This window comes from Salvelinus namaycush, chromosome 12 (genome assembly GCF_016432855.1).
Source record: "Salvelinus namaycush isolate Seneca chromosome 12, SaNama_1.0, whole genome shotgun sequence".
Taxonomy (NCBI): Eukaryota; Metazoa; Chordata; class Actinopteri; order Salmoniformes; family Salmonidae; genus Salvelinus; species Salvelinus namaycush.
Window position 1 is genome coordinate 13,213,106 of NC_052318.1, and position 17,214 is coordinate 13,230,319.

General features: G+C 41.2%; 1 protein-coding gene across 1 annotated transcript in view; it reads right to left on the bottom strand.

Moving 5' to 3' along the window:
* The window catches only part of LOC120056777 (rab effector Noc2-like), a 60,204-nt gene extending 43,510 nt beyond the window's left edge, over positions 1 to 16,694 (bottom strand). The window contains exons 1-5 of the mRNA XM_039004982.1: positions 16,602 to 16,694; positions 13,980 to 14,079; positions 13,356 to 13,499; positions 12,949 to 13,078; positions 7,044 to 7,130 (exon numbers count right to left, since the gene is read on the bottom strand). Of these exons, the coding sequence (XP_038860910.1) occupies positions 7,044 to 7,130; positions 12,949 to 13,078; positions 13,356 to 13,499; positions 13,980 to 14,056 (438 nt within the window). The 5' untranslated portion in view covers positions 14,057 to 14,079; positions 16,602 to 16,694. The remainder of the gene's footprint in view (positions 1 to 7,043; positions 7,131 to 12,948; positions 13,079 to 13,355; positions 13,500 to 13,979; positions 14,080 to 16,601) is intronic.
* Between the last annotated feature and the right edge of the window lie 520 nt (positions 16,695 to 17,214).

Genomic DNA, 17,214 nt, shown 5'->3' on the forward strand with positions numbered 1-17,214 from the left:
CATGGCCTTTTTTTTGCCTTTACCTCTCTTATCTCACCTCATTTGCTCACATTGTATATACTTATTTTTTCTACTGTATTATTGACCGTATGTTTGTTTTACTCCATGTGTAACTCTGTGTTGTTGTATGTGTCGAACTGCTTTGCTTTATATTGGCCAGGTCGCAGTTGTAAATGAGAACTTGTTCTCAACTTGCCTACCTGGTTAAATAAAGCTGAAATAAAAAATAAATAAAATTGAATGATTGCATATACATCTGAAATTGCACCCTTAGGAAGCTTGTTTAGCTCAAAGATACTCTCTATAGCCTTACTAGCAGGCCTATTGGGAAATGTAGGTGTGTTAGCTCTGACAAAGTTCCTAGTCTGAAGAGAGCGGAAGAAGTGGGATTGGGGAGGTTGAACTTTTCCTGTAGCTGAGCAAAAGAGGCAAATGTATCATCAAATAATAATTAGGATAGTGAGGAGAGGCCCAGTGAGTGCCAGATGGCAAAAGCCCCATCATTCAAAGATGGAGGAAATAAAATCTTCTGATTGATCGGGCCTGAGAGAGAAAAGCCTCGGAGGCTAAAGGCTAAACGGAACTGATTCCAAATTAGAAGCGACTGCTTTACAATTGGGTTGACACACCTTTTGCCTAGGGACACTGGAAGAGACGAGCACAACACCGAGGAGTGCTGCAGGTTTACATGATTCAGACTCCATTTAGACCCAGAGTGGTTTAGAGCCAGTAGGATCAGTCTGCAGCCAGTACAAAAGTCCTCTGAAATTTGCAGCCCAATAATATGTCTGAAAATTTAGTAGCGCTAAACCACCCAATGCCTTAGGCTTCTGTAAATGTTTTCTACCAATCCGTGGTACCTTGCCATCCCAAATAAAATAAATGAATTTTTGATCCAGTGAATAAAAAAAATGATTTTGGAATAAAAATTGGGTAAACATTGAAATTAATATAAACATGTGTTTCAAACTGTCCGCTAGATCAACAATGTTTCCTTAAACAAATTTAAATATTTCCTTGTCACTTTAACTACCAAGTATGTGAATTGATCCTGGACCATCCTAAACTGAAAGCCTGTAAAAGAACACTTTAAAGCAGCCTGATTTACAGGAAAAAGTGCACTCTTTCCTAGATTCAGCTTGTACCCTGAGATTGATCCAAATTTTTTAAGAATATATAAGACATGTGGTAATGAGGTATCAGGGTTTATTTAATTTTGTATTTTCTTCCATATGGAAAAGCAGGACATACCTGGCCTTGTATTCATTTCTAGGAATAAGGTGATTTCAGAAGAAAATTTGTAAAAATTTGTAAAAACATAATTCCACTTTGACATTATGGGGTATTGTGTCTCAATTTAATCTATTTTACATTCAGGCTGTAACAACAAAATGTGGAAAAAGTCAAGGGGTGTAAATCCTTTATTAAGACACTATAATTGATCCTGTATCAGAATCCAGTAGCCCAAGCAGAATCCAGTAGCCCCTTCCTGCAGTCAAATTATCAGATTGCCTTCTAGTGACCTCATGGGTGGAATGTTATTAATATTTGCTATAATTTCATCATTAATAAACATTATAAAAAAACCTGCAGAAAATTCAGTGTTTCTATGTCAAACGGTTTCATTATATTTCAGTCTTCTGTGACGTATGTAATATTGGGATGCAAACTCAAAATGTAATACATTTCAACTCTATATCTGACATGGTGCAGGTGTCATCTTTTTGTTATCGCATAAATATATATGTGAGGTGTATACTTTTGTTTCGAAGTAGATTTGTTTAAGACTACCAAGAAACACTCCGTGACACTGATTTAGCCCACTTCAGTAAAAAGTTAAAGGTCAGATCCAACGAGGTGCAGTGCAGCACTAGAGCACTCTAATCAACTAACACCACCACCATTTTACATTCAAGTTTTCCCTCAGTCTGACGACTACGATGGTACAAGAAGACAGCTGGTACACGGGTATGAGGTATGTGGAGTTCTGCAGAGATGGTTGTCTTTCTGGAAAGTTCTCCTATCTCCACAGAGGAACTCTGGAGCTCTGTCAGAGTGACTATCGGGTTCTTGGTCACCACCCTGACCAAGGAAATGTTTTTGGTACCCTTCCCCAGATCTGTGCCTCGACACAATCCTGTCTCAGCACTCTACGGACAATTCCTTCGACCTCATGGCTTGGTTTTTGCTCTGTCATGCACTGTCAACCGTTGGACCTTTTATAGACAGGTGTGTGCCTTTCCAAATCATGACCAATCAATTGAATTTACCACAGGTGGACTCCAATCAAGTTGTAGAAACATCTCAAGGATGATCAATGGAAACAGGATGCACCTGAGCTCAATTTCAAGTCTCATAGCAAAGGGTCTAAATACTTTTGTAAATAAGTATGCAAAATAAGCAAAATGTTTTTTGCTTGTAATAAATTTGAAAAAATACCTGCAGTCAACTTGTGCAGCATGTTAGGAGATAAAGCAGATTACGTTCTTCATTTCACCTGTTACATTATGAAGCTTACCATAGTTCTCCAGAACAGTTGAGCCAGTCAAGTGTTTGTTAATAGCACAACAGGAGAAAGCGGGAGCAGGTAAGTCCAGCTGTGTTTTGAAAGGGGTCACATTTGATATTGAAAGTCAGTGGGGCTTTTGCTTCAAGAGTGATCAGGGACATGTAACTATAGTTTTCCTACACAGAAAATACATTAGTGCAACACATTTGGCAGAAAATACACAACATGACCAAAGTATGTGGATACCTGCTCGTCAAACATCTCATTCCAAAATCATGGGCATTAATATGAAGTTGGTCCCCCCTTTGCTGCTACAACAGCCTCCACTCTTCTGGGAAGGCTTTCCACTATATGTTGGAACATTACTGCGGGGACTTGCTTCCATTCAGCCACAAGAGCTTTAGTGAGGTCGGGCACTGATGTTGGGCGATTAGGCCTGGCTCGCAGTCGTTATTCCAACTCATCCCAAAGGTGTTCGATGGGGTTGAGGTCAGGGCTCTGTGCAGGCCAGTCAAGTTCTTCCATACCAGTCTTGACAAACCATTTCTGTATGGATCTCGCTTTGTGCACGGGGGCATTGTTATGCTGAAACAGAAAAGGGCCTTCCCCAATCTGTTGCCACAAAGTTGAAAGCACAGAATTGTCTAGAATGTAATTGTATGCTGTAGCATTAAGTTGGCACTATGCACTGGAGCAGGTAGCGTTCTCCTGACAAACTAGATGTATTATTACCGTACAGCACAGACCTTCTTGGTTTTAGGTAGGCCGCCTTTGTTCAAGTTTCATTTCCTCCATGTTGACATATGGATCACCAGGCACCCCTGACTTTAATAGGGGAGGTGGAGGGAGAATGAGGATGGGGTTAGTTTTAGCAGAGAGATCACAGTAGCTTATGAATAATTCCACAGCTCTGCAGAATTGAGGATTGAGAGAGGGCACTGTACCGTAAAGACATTTATGTTCAAATCGTTTTCATTGCCAAATGTTTTAACCACACACTGTGCCTCAAAAGGCAGTCTTCATTTGTCATTCCCCTCTGCTGTGAATCTGCTCCCGCAGATAGTCACCGTTTGAAAGGTAGTGTTTGACAGGGCACCTGGCATCCGCCCAACCCAGATTCATCCATCGGACTGCATGGTGATCTTAGGTTTGTCTGCGGCTGCTCGGCCATGGAAAACCATTTTATGAAGTTCCCGACAGACAGTTATTGTGCTGACATTGCTTCCAAAGGCAGTTTGTAACTCAGTGGTGAGTGTTGCAACCAAGGACAGAGTATTTTTACGAGCAATGCACTTCAGCACTCGACGGTCCCATTCACGGCTCCTAGACGTTTCCACTTCTCAATAAAAGCACTTACAGTTGACCGGGGCAGCTCTAGCAGGGCAGTAATTTGATGAACTGACTTGTTGGAAAGGTGCCACTTTGAAAGTCACTGAGCTCTTCAGTAAGGCCATTCTACTGCCAATGTTTGTCTATGGAGATTACATGGCTATTTGCTCGATTTTATACATCTGTCAGCAACGGGTGTGGCTGAAATAGCCGAATCCACTCATTTGAAGGCGTGTCCACATCATTTTGTATAGTGTAGCTTGTGAAAGTGAAATGCTTACAATGAAAAACACGTTATTTTATGCAAAAATGTTGCATGGGCCTCATATTTCTAATGTGTATCATAGAAAGAATGAAGCCAGCTAAATGTCCTAATGTTTTGCTTAAAGTTAATCTTGCATTTTAACAGAGAAAAGTAGACTGGTTACACTGAGAAAAGTAACTAGTCAGAGCGCTGTCTGCTGATAGAATGCCCCTTCATCAATTCTCATCCAGTAGAGAAGAGCAAATGAAGCACAAAATTACCCCCCCCCCCCCTCCCCGTGAACTAAACCAGTAATACGGTCAATCCCGAGATGCGAGAAGGACGGTATGACCATATGAAAATCTGGATACCGCTCAACCCTAATCTGAACACTAATCTGTGAGAAGGAGAGAAAGAGAGGAGAGTTAACAAAATAGAACTGAGTGAAAGGAAACTAAACTCAGGAGGGGCGCCTCCACAGAGGCATGTCATACCAAGCCCAAATCCGACTGAAGACAGCCATTTTGAGTAAGCACCGGCACCATCTAAGGAAGGTCGATAAGGTGTCCTGTCAAACACTACCTTTCAAACGGTGACTATCTGCGGGAGCAGATTCACAGCAGAGGGGAATGACAAATGAAGACTGCCTTTTGAGGCACAGTGTGTGGTTAAAACATTTGGCAATGAAAACGATTTGAACATAAACATCTTTACGGTACAGTGCCCTCTCTCAATCCTCAATTCTGCAGAGCCGTGGAATTATTCATAAGCTACTGTGATCTCTCTGCTAAAACTAACCCCATCCTCATTCTCCCTCCACCTCCCCTATTAAAGTCAGGGGTGCCTGGTGATCCATATGTCAACATGGAGGAAATGAAACTTGAACAAAGGCGGCCTACCTAAAACCAAGAAGGTCTGTGCTGTACGGTAATAATACATCTAGTTTGTCAATTCACAGGCTCTATCTAAGCAGCTTTTTTGGGGCACAACCATGATATGGCTTTCCATGAGGGGAAAGTTGCAAATTACTTGAATAATCTGGATATAGGCCTACATATGGTAATATTACGTGGTTCAGATGTTCAATTACTCAGAGAAATGCCCCCACACAAGGAACAGGCCAACCAATAAACTCCTTGAGGGAGGCCAATGAAAATAGTCCTATAGCATAGTGAATGAATATAGGCCATTGACTGCTGTTACTGTAATTTCCAAAATGGTGTTCAGCTTGAATGACAACCAACAGTACAGCTGAAATAATGCACATCCGTTTTGTCTATGGCCAGGTATCAAGATCCTGATCCAAGATTGATATACGAATGGAGGAGAAAATGACAGGACTAAATTGCAGAACACTTTTGAAAGGCATACCTTGAAGGGTCTAGAATGCTCCATGTCGTTACTACAGTGCTGGCACATCCCTCGAAAAAAACCTGTCATCGCAAACACTTATCGCTCTTTTATCAGCATTAAAAGGCACATTTCCATAATCGAAAAGATGAAAGATGAATACCCCAATCAGGCTTGTGCATTGTAAACAACACTGTGGTGAGATGCCCATCCAGATCCTGCCAGCCCTGCTGATGACCAATGGGTGCCAAAATCAAACCCTGAGAGAAACCTTATCCCTGGAGAAGCCAACCTGCAGCACTCTGTCTGAAGTCTGTCAGCTAGCTACAGCCCTGTGGGACCACAGACAGATACGACACTCAAAAAAAAATATAAACACAACATGTAAAGTGTTGGTACCATGTTTCAAGAGCTGAAATAAATTATCTCAGAAATGTTCTATATGCACACAAAACATTCTCATATTTAGTGCACAAAAGTGTTTACATCCCTGTCAGTAAGCATTTCTCCTTTGGCAAGATAATCTAGCCACCTGGCAGGTGTAGCATATCAAGAAGCGAATTAAAGAGCATGATCATTACAGAGGTGCACCTTGTGCTGGGGACAATAAAAGGCCACTCTGAAATGTGCGGTTTTGTCACACAACACAATGCCCCAGATGTCAGTTTTGAGGGAGCGTGCAATTGACTGCAGCAATGTCCACCAGAGCTGTTGCCAGATAATTTAATGTTAATTTCTCTTCCATAAGCAGTCTCCAACGTTGTTTTAGAGAATTTGGCAGTATGTCCAACCGGCATCACATCTGCAGACCACGTGTGGGTGAGCAGTTTGCTGATGTCAACATTGTGAACAGAGTGCCCCATGGTGGCGGTGGGGTTATGGTATGGGCAGGCATAAACTACGGACAATGAACACAAATACATTTTATCGATTGCAATTTGAATGCACAAAAATACTGTGACGAGATCCTGAGGCCCATTGTGAGGCCCATTTTTTCAAGGTATCTGTGACCAATATATGCATATCTGTATTCCCAGTCATGTGAAATACATAGATTAGGGCCTAATTTATTTATTTCAATTGATTGATTTCCTCATATGAACTGTAGCTCAGTAAAATCAATGAAATTGTTGCATGTTGTTGCATTTATATTTTAGTTCAGTATACACAGGTGGCTGCTGAGGGGAGAACGACTCATAATGGCTGGAACGGCGCAAATGGAATGGCATCAAACACCTGGAACCCATGTGTTTGATGTATTTGATACCATTCCACTATTCCGCTCCAGTCAATACCAGGAGCACGTTCTCCCCAATTAAGGTGCAACCAACCTCCTGTGGTAAACATTGTCTCTGGATGCTGCTGCTGTTGCTAAGATACTTCCATGAAATTATACTGTTTTGCTTTTGTATTTCCATTGCACTTTTCTCAAACTAAAAGTGTTCACTGAATGGGCTTACCCCCTTATAAATATATAGGACTCACCACAATGGAAAGCATCCATCTGGTATATAATGTGAATAGTAATTTCAAGAATTATCAAAAATATGTTTTCATGTAGTTGCCAGTTCAACTGCAGATGGGCTATCCAATTGTAGGGATGCACGTTACCTCTCTGTGTTCACTGCAGATCTTGCACAGCCACTGAGTTCTCTTCTGACTGCACTGGGGCTCTATGCCACACTTGGTGCACACTTTCTGTAAGAGAGAGAGAGAATAACTTTTTTTTAAATAAGACCCGATTTTGAATTGACCATGAGTGGTGTACTGAGTAACGTGGACAAAACACAAAAAGGTCATACAATACTATTATATACTTTAATATGTATTATATACTGTGAGTTATAAAAAGTTATATAAATACTTAGCTATAAAGTTGTTGCACTTTGCCGCTGTCTTTTGTAACAGTAAAAAAAGCACATGATAATTTTACAGTTTGGCTTGAATTACTATACAAAATGCAATGTTCCATATTGAAATTGAAAACAGTCAGTGCCAAGTGAAAATCTTTTAGTAAGTCCAACAACTCTGTACTTCATAAAATTGGAGCGTGCCTGATAAAAAATATCCTGCAATAATGAAATGAATGTCAATAAAAATAAAGCTTTTGAAAGGACACTTTTTATTGTTTAAAGAACGAAACAGAATAAAAATCACTGATATTCAATTATAGTGTAGCATCAATAGTTATCAAAGTGTTGGAAATTTGCTGAGCCATCACAGCCAAGTTTGTGACATTGAAAAGTTCACAGAAAAGTCACTGTGACACATCATGTATTTCCATGATGTGAAGTCAAGTCATTGCACAACTCAACAAAACACTGCTCAACCTCCTCCCACCACAAATAAAGGGGGTGAGTCATTTGAACATGCAGACTTATGCGGAATTTCAAATGGGCTCTAGCCCCTACACACTAGGAACTTCTGAAGACAGCTTCCTTCTGCACTCTGAATGGCTGGCTGGGTGTAGTTTTCATCATATTGCATCAATCTATCCAGTCCTCTCAGATCTACAGCAGTGGCTAGGGAGTAAGGGCTAAGGGATCGACTTGGAACTGAGCATTAATACAATCATCAGAAAAATATTTGTAAATGTTGAAAGTGCGTGGGAGACGGAGAGAAACAAAATGGTGCAGTTTGAGGCCATGTGGCAGAGAGTGATATGGGCGCTGGAGATGTGTGAGCAGGTGGGTCTGGGCAGGGATGATGCTGTGGATGTTTGTATGCTCTCGTTTGTATGTGTATGTTTTGCATTGCTTAAAATGGAAAAAATCCATTATCTTACAACAAGAAAAAAGGAAACATTTGTATGTCCCTAGAGAACAACAAAGATCTTCAGTGTGTTCACCTAGCGTAGCCTTTGACAAAGCGAGAGCTTGGTTGGATGCAGCAGTGTAAAAAACATCCAATTACATTACCTGAAGAATCAATTTGGAAGCAGGGTTGATTATGATGTTGAAAAGCAAGCATTTCGCTACACCCGCAATAACATCTGCTAAATATGTGTATGTGACCAATAACATTTCACTTGATAAAGTCACAGTAAGGAAGCTTTAATCAAGCCTAATGCAATGGAGGAGAGACCTTGGTTGAAGTGCTCATAATTGTCACGCCCTGACCTTAGAGATCCTTTTTATGTCTCTATTTTGGTTGGTCAGGGCGTGAGTTGGGGTGGGCATTCTATGTTTTTGTTCTATGTTTTCTATTTCTATGTGTTTGGCCGGGTGTGGTTCTCAATCAGAGGCAGCTGTCTATCGTTGTCTCTGATTGAGAACCATACTTAGGTAGCCTTTTCCCGCCTGTGTTTTGTGGGTAGTTGTTTTCTGTTTTGTGTTGCTGCACCTTACAGGACTGTTTCGTTTTCGTTCATTCTCTTTGTTATTTTGTTTAGTGTTCTGTTTTTAATAAAATAACATGAACACTTACTACGCTGCGCTTTGGTCTGACTACTCTTCATCCGACGACGAAAATCGTTACAATAATTGTCTTTCCTGAAGTAACTCAGTATTTTTAGAGAGTGAGAGAGAAATAGAATATCTGGGTCTCCACCTCCTAATATCAAACATTTTTGGTCAACTGCCACTAAAATAGTAGTTTACTGTAACAGAATGTTTATATAAATGGAATATTATGCCAAAACGCTGGCCATCGCACGGAAGATTTGCTTCTGGGTTCCAGGATAACTGGCTCAAAGATGCCTGACTATAGCCATCTCATCTGTACTCTAGCTACAGAGCATAGTCTGATGGATGTGTACACCTGTCAGTTTTCACACCCAGAGCAGGTCTTCTTCTGAAGACTACAGTCACCTAGTGACCAATACATTTGTCTACCTTCCAATTACATACTAACAAATCTGAGCTGTGTTTAGACTGGGGGCATTTATTGACAAGACTGTAAACATTCAACAAGTAGTATATATGCAAACATATGAATTAGCTCAAATGTGATATCTATCTCCACTGTGGGGAATTCCATTTTTCTTTACTGAATAAGCAGTAGCTTACTTCATAAGAGAAGTTGAAAGGAAAACGTAACAAGTCTAGAATCACAGTGTGTCAATGACCTAAAGTGTGTGATGTTATACTGAGACAGATTCCGCCGCTCCCACACCTGCAGCGAACTGAGGGTCATATCAAATCAAAGTTTATTTGTCACATACATAAATTAGCAGATGTTAAATCGAGTGCAGCAAAAAGCTTATGTTTCTAGCTCCAGCAGTGCAGTAAATGTCTAACAGTATTTTACTAATACAGAAATAATAAATAAAATATATATTTTAATCATAATAACTAGAAATGAAGAAATATCAGAATGAGCAATATCAGAGTCCAGAATATAAATACATGGTCGGTATAGACAGTATGCACAATCTAAAAGTAGGAAAAGGTATGTACAGCAGTAGTTATATAGGATGAGCTATGTATATATAATGTGTGTAATCAATTAGCTTAATTTCTCAGAAATCAATTGCCATTTCAACAAAATAATGTTGTAGGAATGGTAATCTTGTCTTATTCAACGATTTCAGAACAATAAACATTACGTAAACATTATTAAAGTGACTAGTTTTCAATGACTCTATATACTACATAGGGCAGCAGTGTCTAAGGTACAGGGTAGAGTACTGGGCAGTACCCAGTTAGTGACAGTGTCTAAGGTGCAGGGCATAGTACCGGGCGGTAGCCGGCTAGTAACAGTGTCTAATGTGTAGGGTAGAGTAGCCGGCGGTAGCAGACTAGAAACAGTGTCTAAGGAGCAGGGTGGAGTAGCGGGCAGTAGCTGGCTAGTGACAGTGTCTAAGGTGCAGGATAGAGTAGCTGGTGGTAGCTGGCTAGTGTCTAAGGTGCAGGGTAAAGTAGCGGGCAGTAGCCGGCTAGTGACTTTCTCTAAAGTTGCAGGGTAGAGTACCGCATGGTAGCCGGCTAGTAACAGTGTCTAAGGTGAAGGGCGAAGTACCGGGCACTACCCAGCTACTGACAGTGTCCAAGGTGCAGGGTAGAGTAGCGGGCGGTAGCTGGCTAGTGTCTAAGGTGCAGGGTAGAGTACCGCGAGGTAGCCGGCTAGTGACTTTCTATAAAGTTGCAGGGTACAGTACTGCACGGTAGCCGGCTAGTAACAGTGTCTAAAGAGCAGGGCAGGGTAGTGGGCAGTAGCCGGCTAGTAACAGTGTCTAAAGAGCAGGGCAGGGTAGTGGGCAGTAGCCGGCTAGTAACAGTGTCTAGGGTGCAGGGCAGGGTAGTGGGCGAAGGCAGGGTAGTGACTTCATTAGCTGTGTGTGTGCGCATGTCTCCCCATTCCCTGGATGGGCCTGTATTTGCACAGCTTTACACAGTCCAACCGGTCATCATCGAGCATCACACAGTCCCTAGCAGCATCCTTAAGTTTGGGATTGGACACACTTAATATATTGGATGCCTCCACACCTGTCCCTCCCAGTTAGGATGGTGAAGATATCCACATATCCATTTCCTATGAGACTGTAAACACAGCCTGCTCTGCTCTCACAGTTCCTCTTCCAGGGCTTTGCTGCCCTCTCCTGTCCCTTAAGTTTAGTACCGGGCTTTTCCTTCCGACAATCTTCAAACTGACCTCTCAACATTTGCTTTCATGTAGTCGAGCGATACATAAAACAGTCTAGCATAGACTACTTAAGGAGTTTGCATAACATCATTGAACATATCATGCAACGTCAACTAATCTACAGTATTTGTACATTTTTTACAGGGAAATTAGTAGGAGAATGAGTATATTCAGAAATATTTGCCCATTTGATATGTTATTTTACATAGATTATCATTAAACACTCCCGCTTTCATGCTTTAGGTAAGCAATTTAGGCATTCACATCTGAGGTCTCTGCTGCAACCCAATGGTGAAAAGTGATTACTACAAGCTGGCTATCCAGTCAAGTCCATGCTTTGGAACAGTGAATTGAACTGCCATTCACTACAATTAAACAATATTCCCTAATGATGAGTCCTATACATTCTGTTTACTAGGTCTGTGCCTTGCTTGGCAAGAGTAATTACGTTATAGACATGACAGAGCTCTTGTAAGTATCTGTTTGAGATGAGAGCCATTATAGGCACTATTGAACAGCAGAATGAACCCCCTCTTATCTGGTTTATACAGTCGCATACCACTTATTACATTTCCTCTCAGAGACCCACATAATCTATTTCCCCTGGGTTGTTTCATTTCCTCCCTTCTGATCTCATTACGTCCCAGTGCCATTGGCCTCTAGCACATAGAGCAGAGGAGTTGGAGGGAACACTCGGAAAAGGCTATGACCAATCTAGATAAAGCTACTGGTCATAGGAGAAGTTCAATGGGCTTCATGGCCAATATGTCAAACCCACAGTATCTGTAGGAGAATACTACAATTGTAATGATTCACGGTTAAAAAGAGTAGTGAACGCATCTCATCATCAAGCCTTTAGTTGAATCAGGTGTGTTAATTATCAACATCATCGATAAATACAAAAGCATATTTTTTTGACGCAGTTACTTTCCATTATCGACAGGGCTCTAGACTAACTTTTTCCAGTGTCATCAATAAGTAAGACAAGAAAGAAGTTGGCTATTTCATCTAACTTACTCAGGGAATGCATGATTGACATTTTAATTTGCAACATTTCAAAATAGGATTCAGAATGATCAGTTATTTTTGGCTCTTTAGAGATGAATTTCCCCCCATTTTTTTGTGGATATTGACCTAGGCTATATGTTACATAATACACCACCCGAGGAAGTGGGAACTCAAAACACATTAGCTAGATTACAAATGTTAAATAGGATATTGTTGCTAGATAGCCATGTAATTGATCTAACAGTAAATGTAAAGCGGCAATCTGCAGTTCAAACAATAACAAAGTGAGGGATGGGGCTGGAGAAATGTAACCACTCAAATTCTTAGATAGATGGTCAGTCATTGCACCCATAGCTCTATGACATCAAAAGTATAGTTTCAACCATGTTTTGAGGCTATAATAGTGTGTGTTTTTTTTACAATTACCTTGTTTACAAACAATAGAGTAAATCAATCTTCTATTTGGGGTTCTGATGGGGTACAACAGTTGAACTAAGCTCATAAAGGCATTTATAACTTTTGATTCTTGTCTAACATTGGGTATATCTCATTAATTTAATCGCAGATTGAACCTTTAAAGTCCTACAAAAACGTTCCATTGGTAGGCTACTTGATGTATTCACCCCAAATCGCACGCTCCGCTTCGTTCTACCAGTGCATCCTCTCAATTGCATACTCCGGTTGTAAACTAGTGCCATTGCCTAATCACAAAAATTACAGATGTAAGCAAAATTGATTCGATAAGAGGAAGGCAATATCGGTATTGGTAATTTATTGTCCCTGCTCTATCCCCTACAGTACTTTCAAATGCTGGGAAGAGTTACGGATGAAGAGATTTGGATGAAAACCAAAGACACTGCAACCCTTCAGGTCTGTTTGGGCCTCTGCTATAGTAGAACAGAAGAGTAGGTGCGGTGGCCTTTACCTTGCAGCAGTCCTGACAGAAGACGGAGGGGGTTCCAAGGAGGCCCAGGACCTCCCCACACAGCAGGCACTGGGAAAGGCCGTTTCCCATCGCACTTTTCCTCATGTTGTCCAGACGCTCCACCAGCTTCCTGGGACGGACACACACACACACACACACACACACACACACACACACACACACACACACACACACACACACACACACACACACACACACACACACACACACACACACACACACACACACACACACACACACACAAATACTAAAGTTGGCTATGTACTGCAACTGACAGCTTTAAGGATAGTCATTCCAGATAAACTACCAGAAATTCATGGTTTTATTCTAATTTTCAATAGCATTACCAACCGCATGTGTGGTGTGTGCGCGTGCGTGCGTCCTACCCGATGCGGAGCTGTTCAATCTGTTCCAGTTCCTCAGCCCTGCGGATGACACTAAGGATGTTCTCCATCTCCTGCTGCTCCAGCATCTGTCTCTTCCTCTGTCGGTCTGTACAGAAGGTGTGGACAGACCAGCCTGTCTGCAGCCTGGGACACAGACACAAATGTTGCTTTACGCTGTTCATCAATTTTCATGTTTATTCTTTTGTGTCATTACATGTGGCAGTGCAGCCCAAAGTGAAACATGTTACGTGGCTAACACAGGCGTATGCATGCATGTATGCACGCCTTACAGACATATCTATCCTGCTAGCAAAAACATCTCCTTATATGACTGCACTGAACACAAACAAACTAGTACACGTGCAAAATGTATCAAATACATAAATATACATTGTAGTGTAAGATCAAATGGTCACAATGGTTTTATAAAATAGAACTGCCATGCTATCAAAAACAAGTTACAACAAAACACACACTGAGTTCTACAACAAAAACTATACCATGTGATGAAAATAATGATGGGCACAGGAATACTTTACACAACCAGTACATCTTCCTCAGGTAACACAGCAAAAACACTCACATACTTAGTGAGATGGTAGAGATTTTGGAGTGCGTACTCACTTGGCTCGAAGGGCCAGCTGCCGGTCGTTGGGACAGACCCACTGATCGTTCCCTGTCCCAAACATGGCCTCCGTCATCTTTTGAGGGCTGATGACAAGGGCTGCAAAAACACATCCAGACACTCAGTCCTACTAAATGAAAGGCTACACCCCATCTGGGAAAATCACTTCAAATAGATATTGACCCAGTACTGTATTACCCCCTCTAATTGAGTTTAGTTGTATATACTTGTGGCTTTTGTACATAGATCGCATTAGGAAAGAAGTTTGTATGACATTATCAAAATACGTTGATAAGTGAATGAGTACTGCTAGGGAAGAAAGTGAAAACCAAATCAACAACATGATAAAAACTGACCTACAGATAATAAACTGACCAATCAATAAGCAAAGAAGATGGAGGGTTATGTCCATGAAGAGAGGGGCATAAAAGTGTGCCTATGTCTCGGCTCTGTAGGGCAGCTAACACGAGACCAGAAGTCAGTTCTGGGTGGATCTTCACAGTGTAGGCAGAAATACAAGTCTCTGTTGCCAGTGACAACTTCAATAATGCTTCCTGCCTTGGGCAACAGATCATCGTGATGGTCACGCCATCTCCATTTGTCTGCCAGGCAATACATCCATTTCTTAAGTTGTTTGTGTAATATGTTCATCAACAGTGCGTGTGAAATGGTCCACTAGCATGAGCCAACAACAACATGTTATTGTCCACAAATATGTTATTTTTCCTTTTCTTCTTTACTCTTAGATTGTACTAACACGTGCTATTAGTAGAACATCAATGTCCAGTAAATGGGTAGCTCCTGGATAAACCCATTACTGATTGTAATTTCAAATGGAAAAGGATGAAAGAAGGCCCTCGTATCATCTTAGAGGGCAATGCAAAGGTAAAAGCATTTGTCTCTGTGAAGTAGAGCAAAGGCAGCTATTTATCACAGGCCCAAACAATGAGTCACCCAGCTCTCTGGTATGTGGGCACGCATGCAAACAACCATTACTGCTGATTTCACCCTGCTGGAAAATGGTTTGCTTTACTGAGTACTGTTACCAGACTATCAATAAGGAATTATAAGCACTGTGGAAAACATCTGCCTACTTCCCTCATAGGGGAGGACAGCACATGCACACACACAACATTCATTCACATTGTGTAACCTAATTTTATCATGTCAATATCCAAGTCACTGTCCTAATTTCTAAGTGTTGTTGGGACACAGCAAGGGTCTGAGTGCCCCACTCTCATTTGCTCGAAGAGGGGTTTACTATTTAAATTATGCATTCTTTGATTCTGCTCCCCCTCTCGCTCCCCCACTAACAAACACACTACTGTAGATGCAGAGCCCCTGGTGTAAAGGGTAATGCTCCCCTTCTCTAACCACATGTAGGCCAACTCCTCTCCCACCGAAGACCGGGGTTCAATCACTGCACCAACCCTTCAAGCAATTTTTTACCAATTGCCTGTATCCCTCTGGCATTTAAAATTGGTCTCAAAGTGAAAATACTTATGAAAATTCTTTAAAAAAAAGTTTAAATTCCATTAAAAAACAACACTGATAACATGTATAATGCGATGGACTTTATAAGGTGATTTGGGCATGAGCTAAACATCTGCAGAGACGTTTACAGCAAACGTAATCTCCACAAAATGTCCTTTAAATGTATATCACTGTGCGCAGGTCGTTAATCTGTTGGATTGAATCCAATGCCGGCCTCGGGCTACATCTCAGTAGGCAAAAATAGAAACCTCGACCTTGCTTTTTCTCTTTCATTACCACTAATTGTAAAAGACAGGGACACAGATATCATATAGGCTTCTGTTAATTGACCAGGACAGAAGCCACTTTAGAAAATGTAAAAATATATTTTATGAACATTAATATTTTTTTTTACTCTTTCCCTCGCTAACACTTACAACCTCCCTACCACGAATATTCTCTGGCTATAAACCTAAAACAGCATGTCACAGAGATGCCACCGTGTTCTTGTTTATTGCTGAGCAATTAAATCTATTTACCTTTCCAACCCACCTAATGGCCTTTGTTCAACACTCGTGCTCTGGCCTCAGCCCCGGCTGACTGCATTAAATACGGCTAGAGCACAGCATACAAAAACAGCAGAATTCATTAGGACACAAACACGTTTACAGGTTTCAGATTGAATTTGCCAAATCAGTGAGATGAAACTCTACATCTACATCAAATATCATAGTGCTCACAAACTTCCCTATTTGGCCCTGTAACATGTACATAAACAATTTTCAAGAAGAAAATAGAGTATTGTCAGCTTGTTACATCAGGTAATTCAATTATGTATGTGCATACAAAGAGATATGCTCAATCTATAACACACTGCCTTGTGATATACTTCAAAGTGCACTTTTTCCAACGAATTGGCTATGAAACAGAGCAACATTAAAGCAGTCATCATCGGCTCTTATCTGGCAGTAATAAATGACTGATTTCCAGCACACGTCTCAACCTTATCAAACAGTCTTTCCATTACATAAACTACAGGGATCTATCTCGCTCTTGGGCAATCGCTCTCTGCACCTTTTCAAGGGGAAAACCTGCCTTGGCACAAAGCTGTTGGCAAACAGTCAAAAGAAGGGAGAGAAACGGTTTACCTGTAAAATTTCCCCCCTTCCTTTGAACGAGCAAGAGCTATGAGAGTCAGTTATATCGCTTTGCTGCGGGCTAGGCCTGTGAACAAACAAAAGGCGAGAGCGAGGAAAAGAAGGAAACAGTGAAGTCAGGGTTTTAGCTCTCAGTCGTAGTTCACAGCCTGCCTTCCTTGTCTGACAGGCTGGTCACATGACAGGAGAACAATTCCCCACAGAAACATCCTGTTCCTTCCAGATGAATGCACTGTAAGTCACTCTGACTTATAAGAGTGTCTGTTAAATTACTCATATAAATGTAAAACAGACTACTGTGATTGACTAGGATAACAACAGCAGTGCCATGGCTCTCCACCCGACGCAAGCACACAGGAAAAGGCTAACATGGTTACCATTGACATGCTTTTACCAACAATTTTGAGTCTCCTTTATCTTATTTGGGGAGGGCCCTTTGTGCATAATGCAAGTCATTGAAATTAAATGTGGCAGTGTTGCTTTCAATTGCTGTAACTCGTCTGTTGTTGTAATGTGTATGCCCTGGCTGATTGAGGTTGAATGTGAACTCTACCTGAGGACCCAGTCCTCTGTGATTCCATGTACAAAGTATATGTAGGCATTA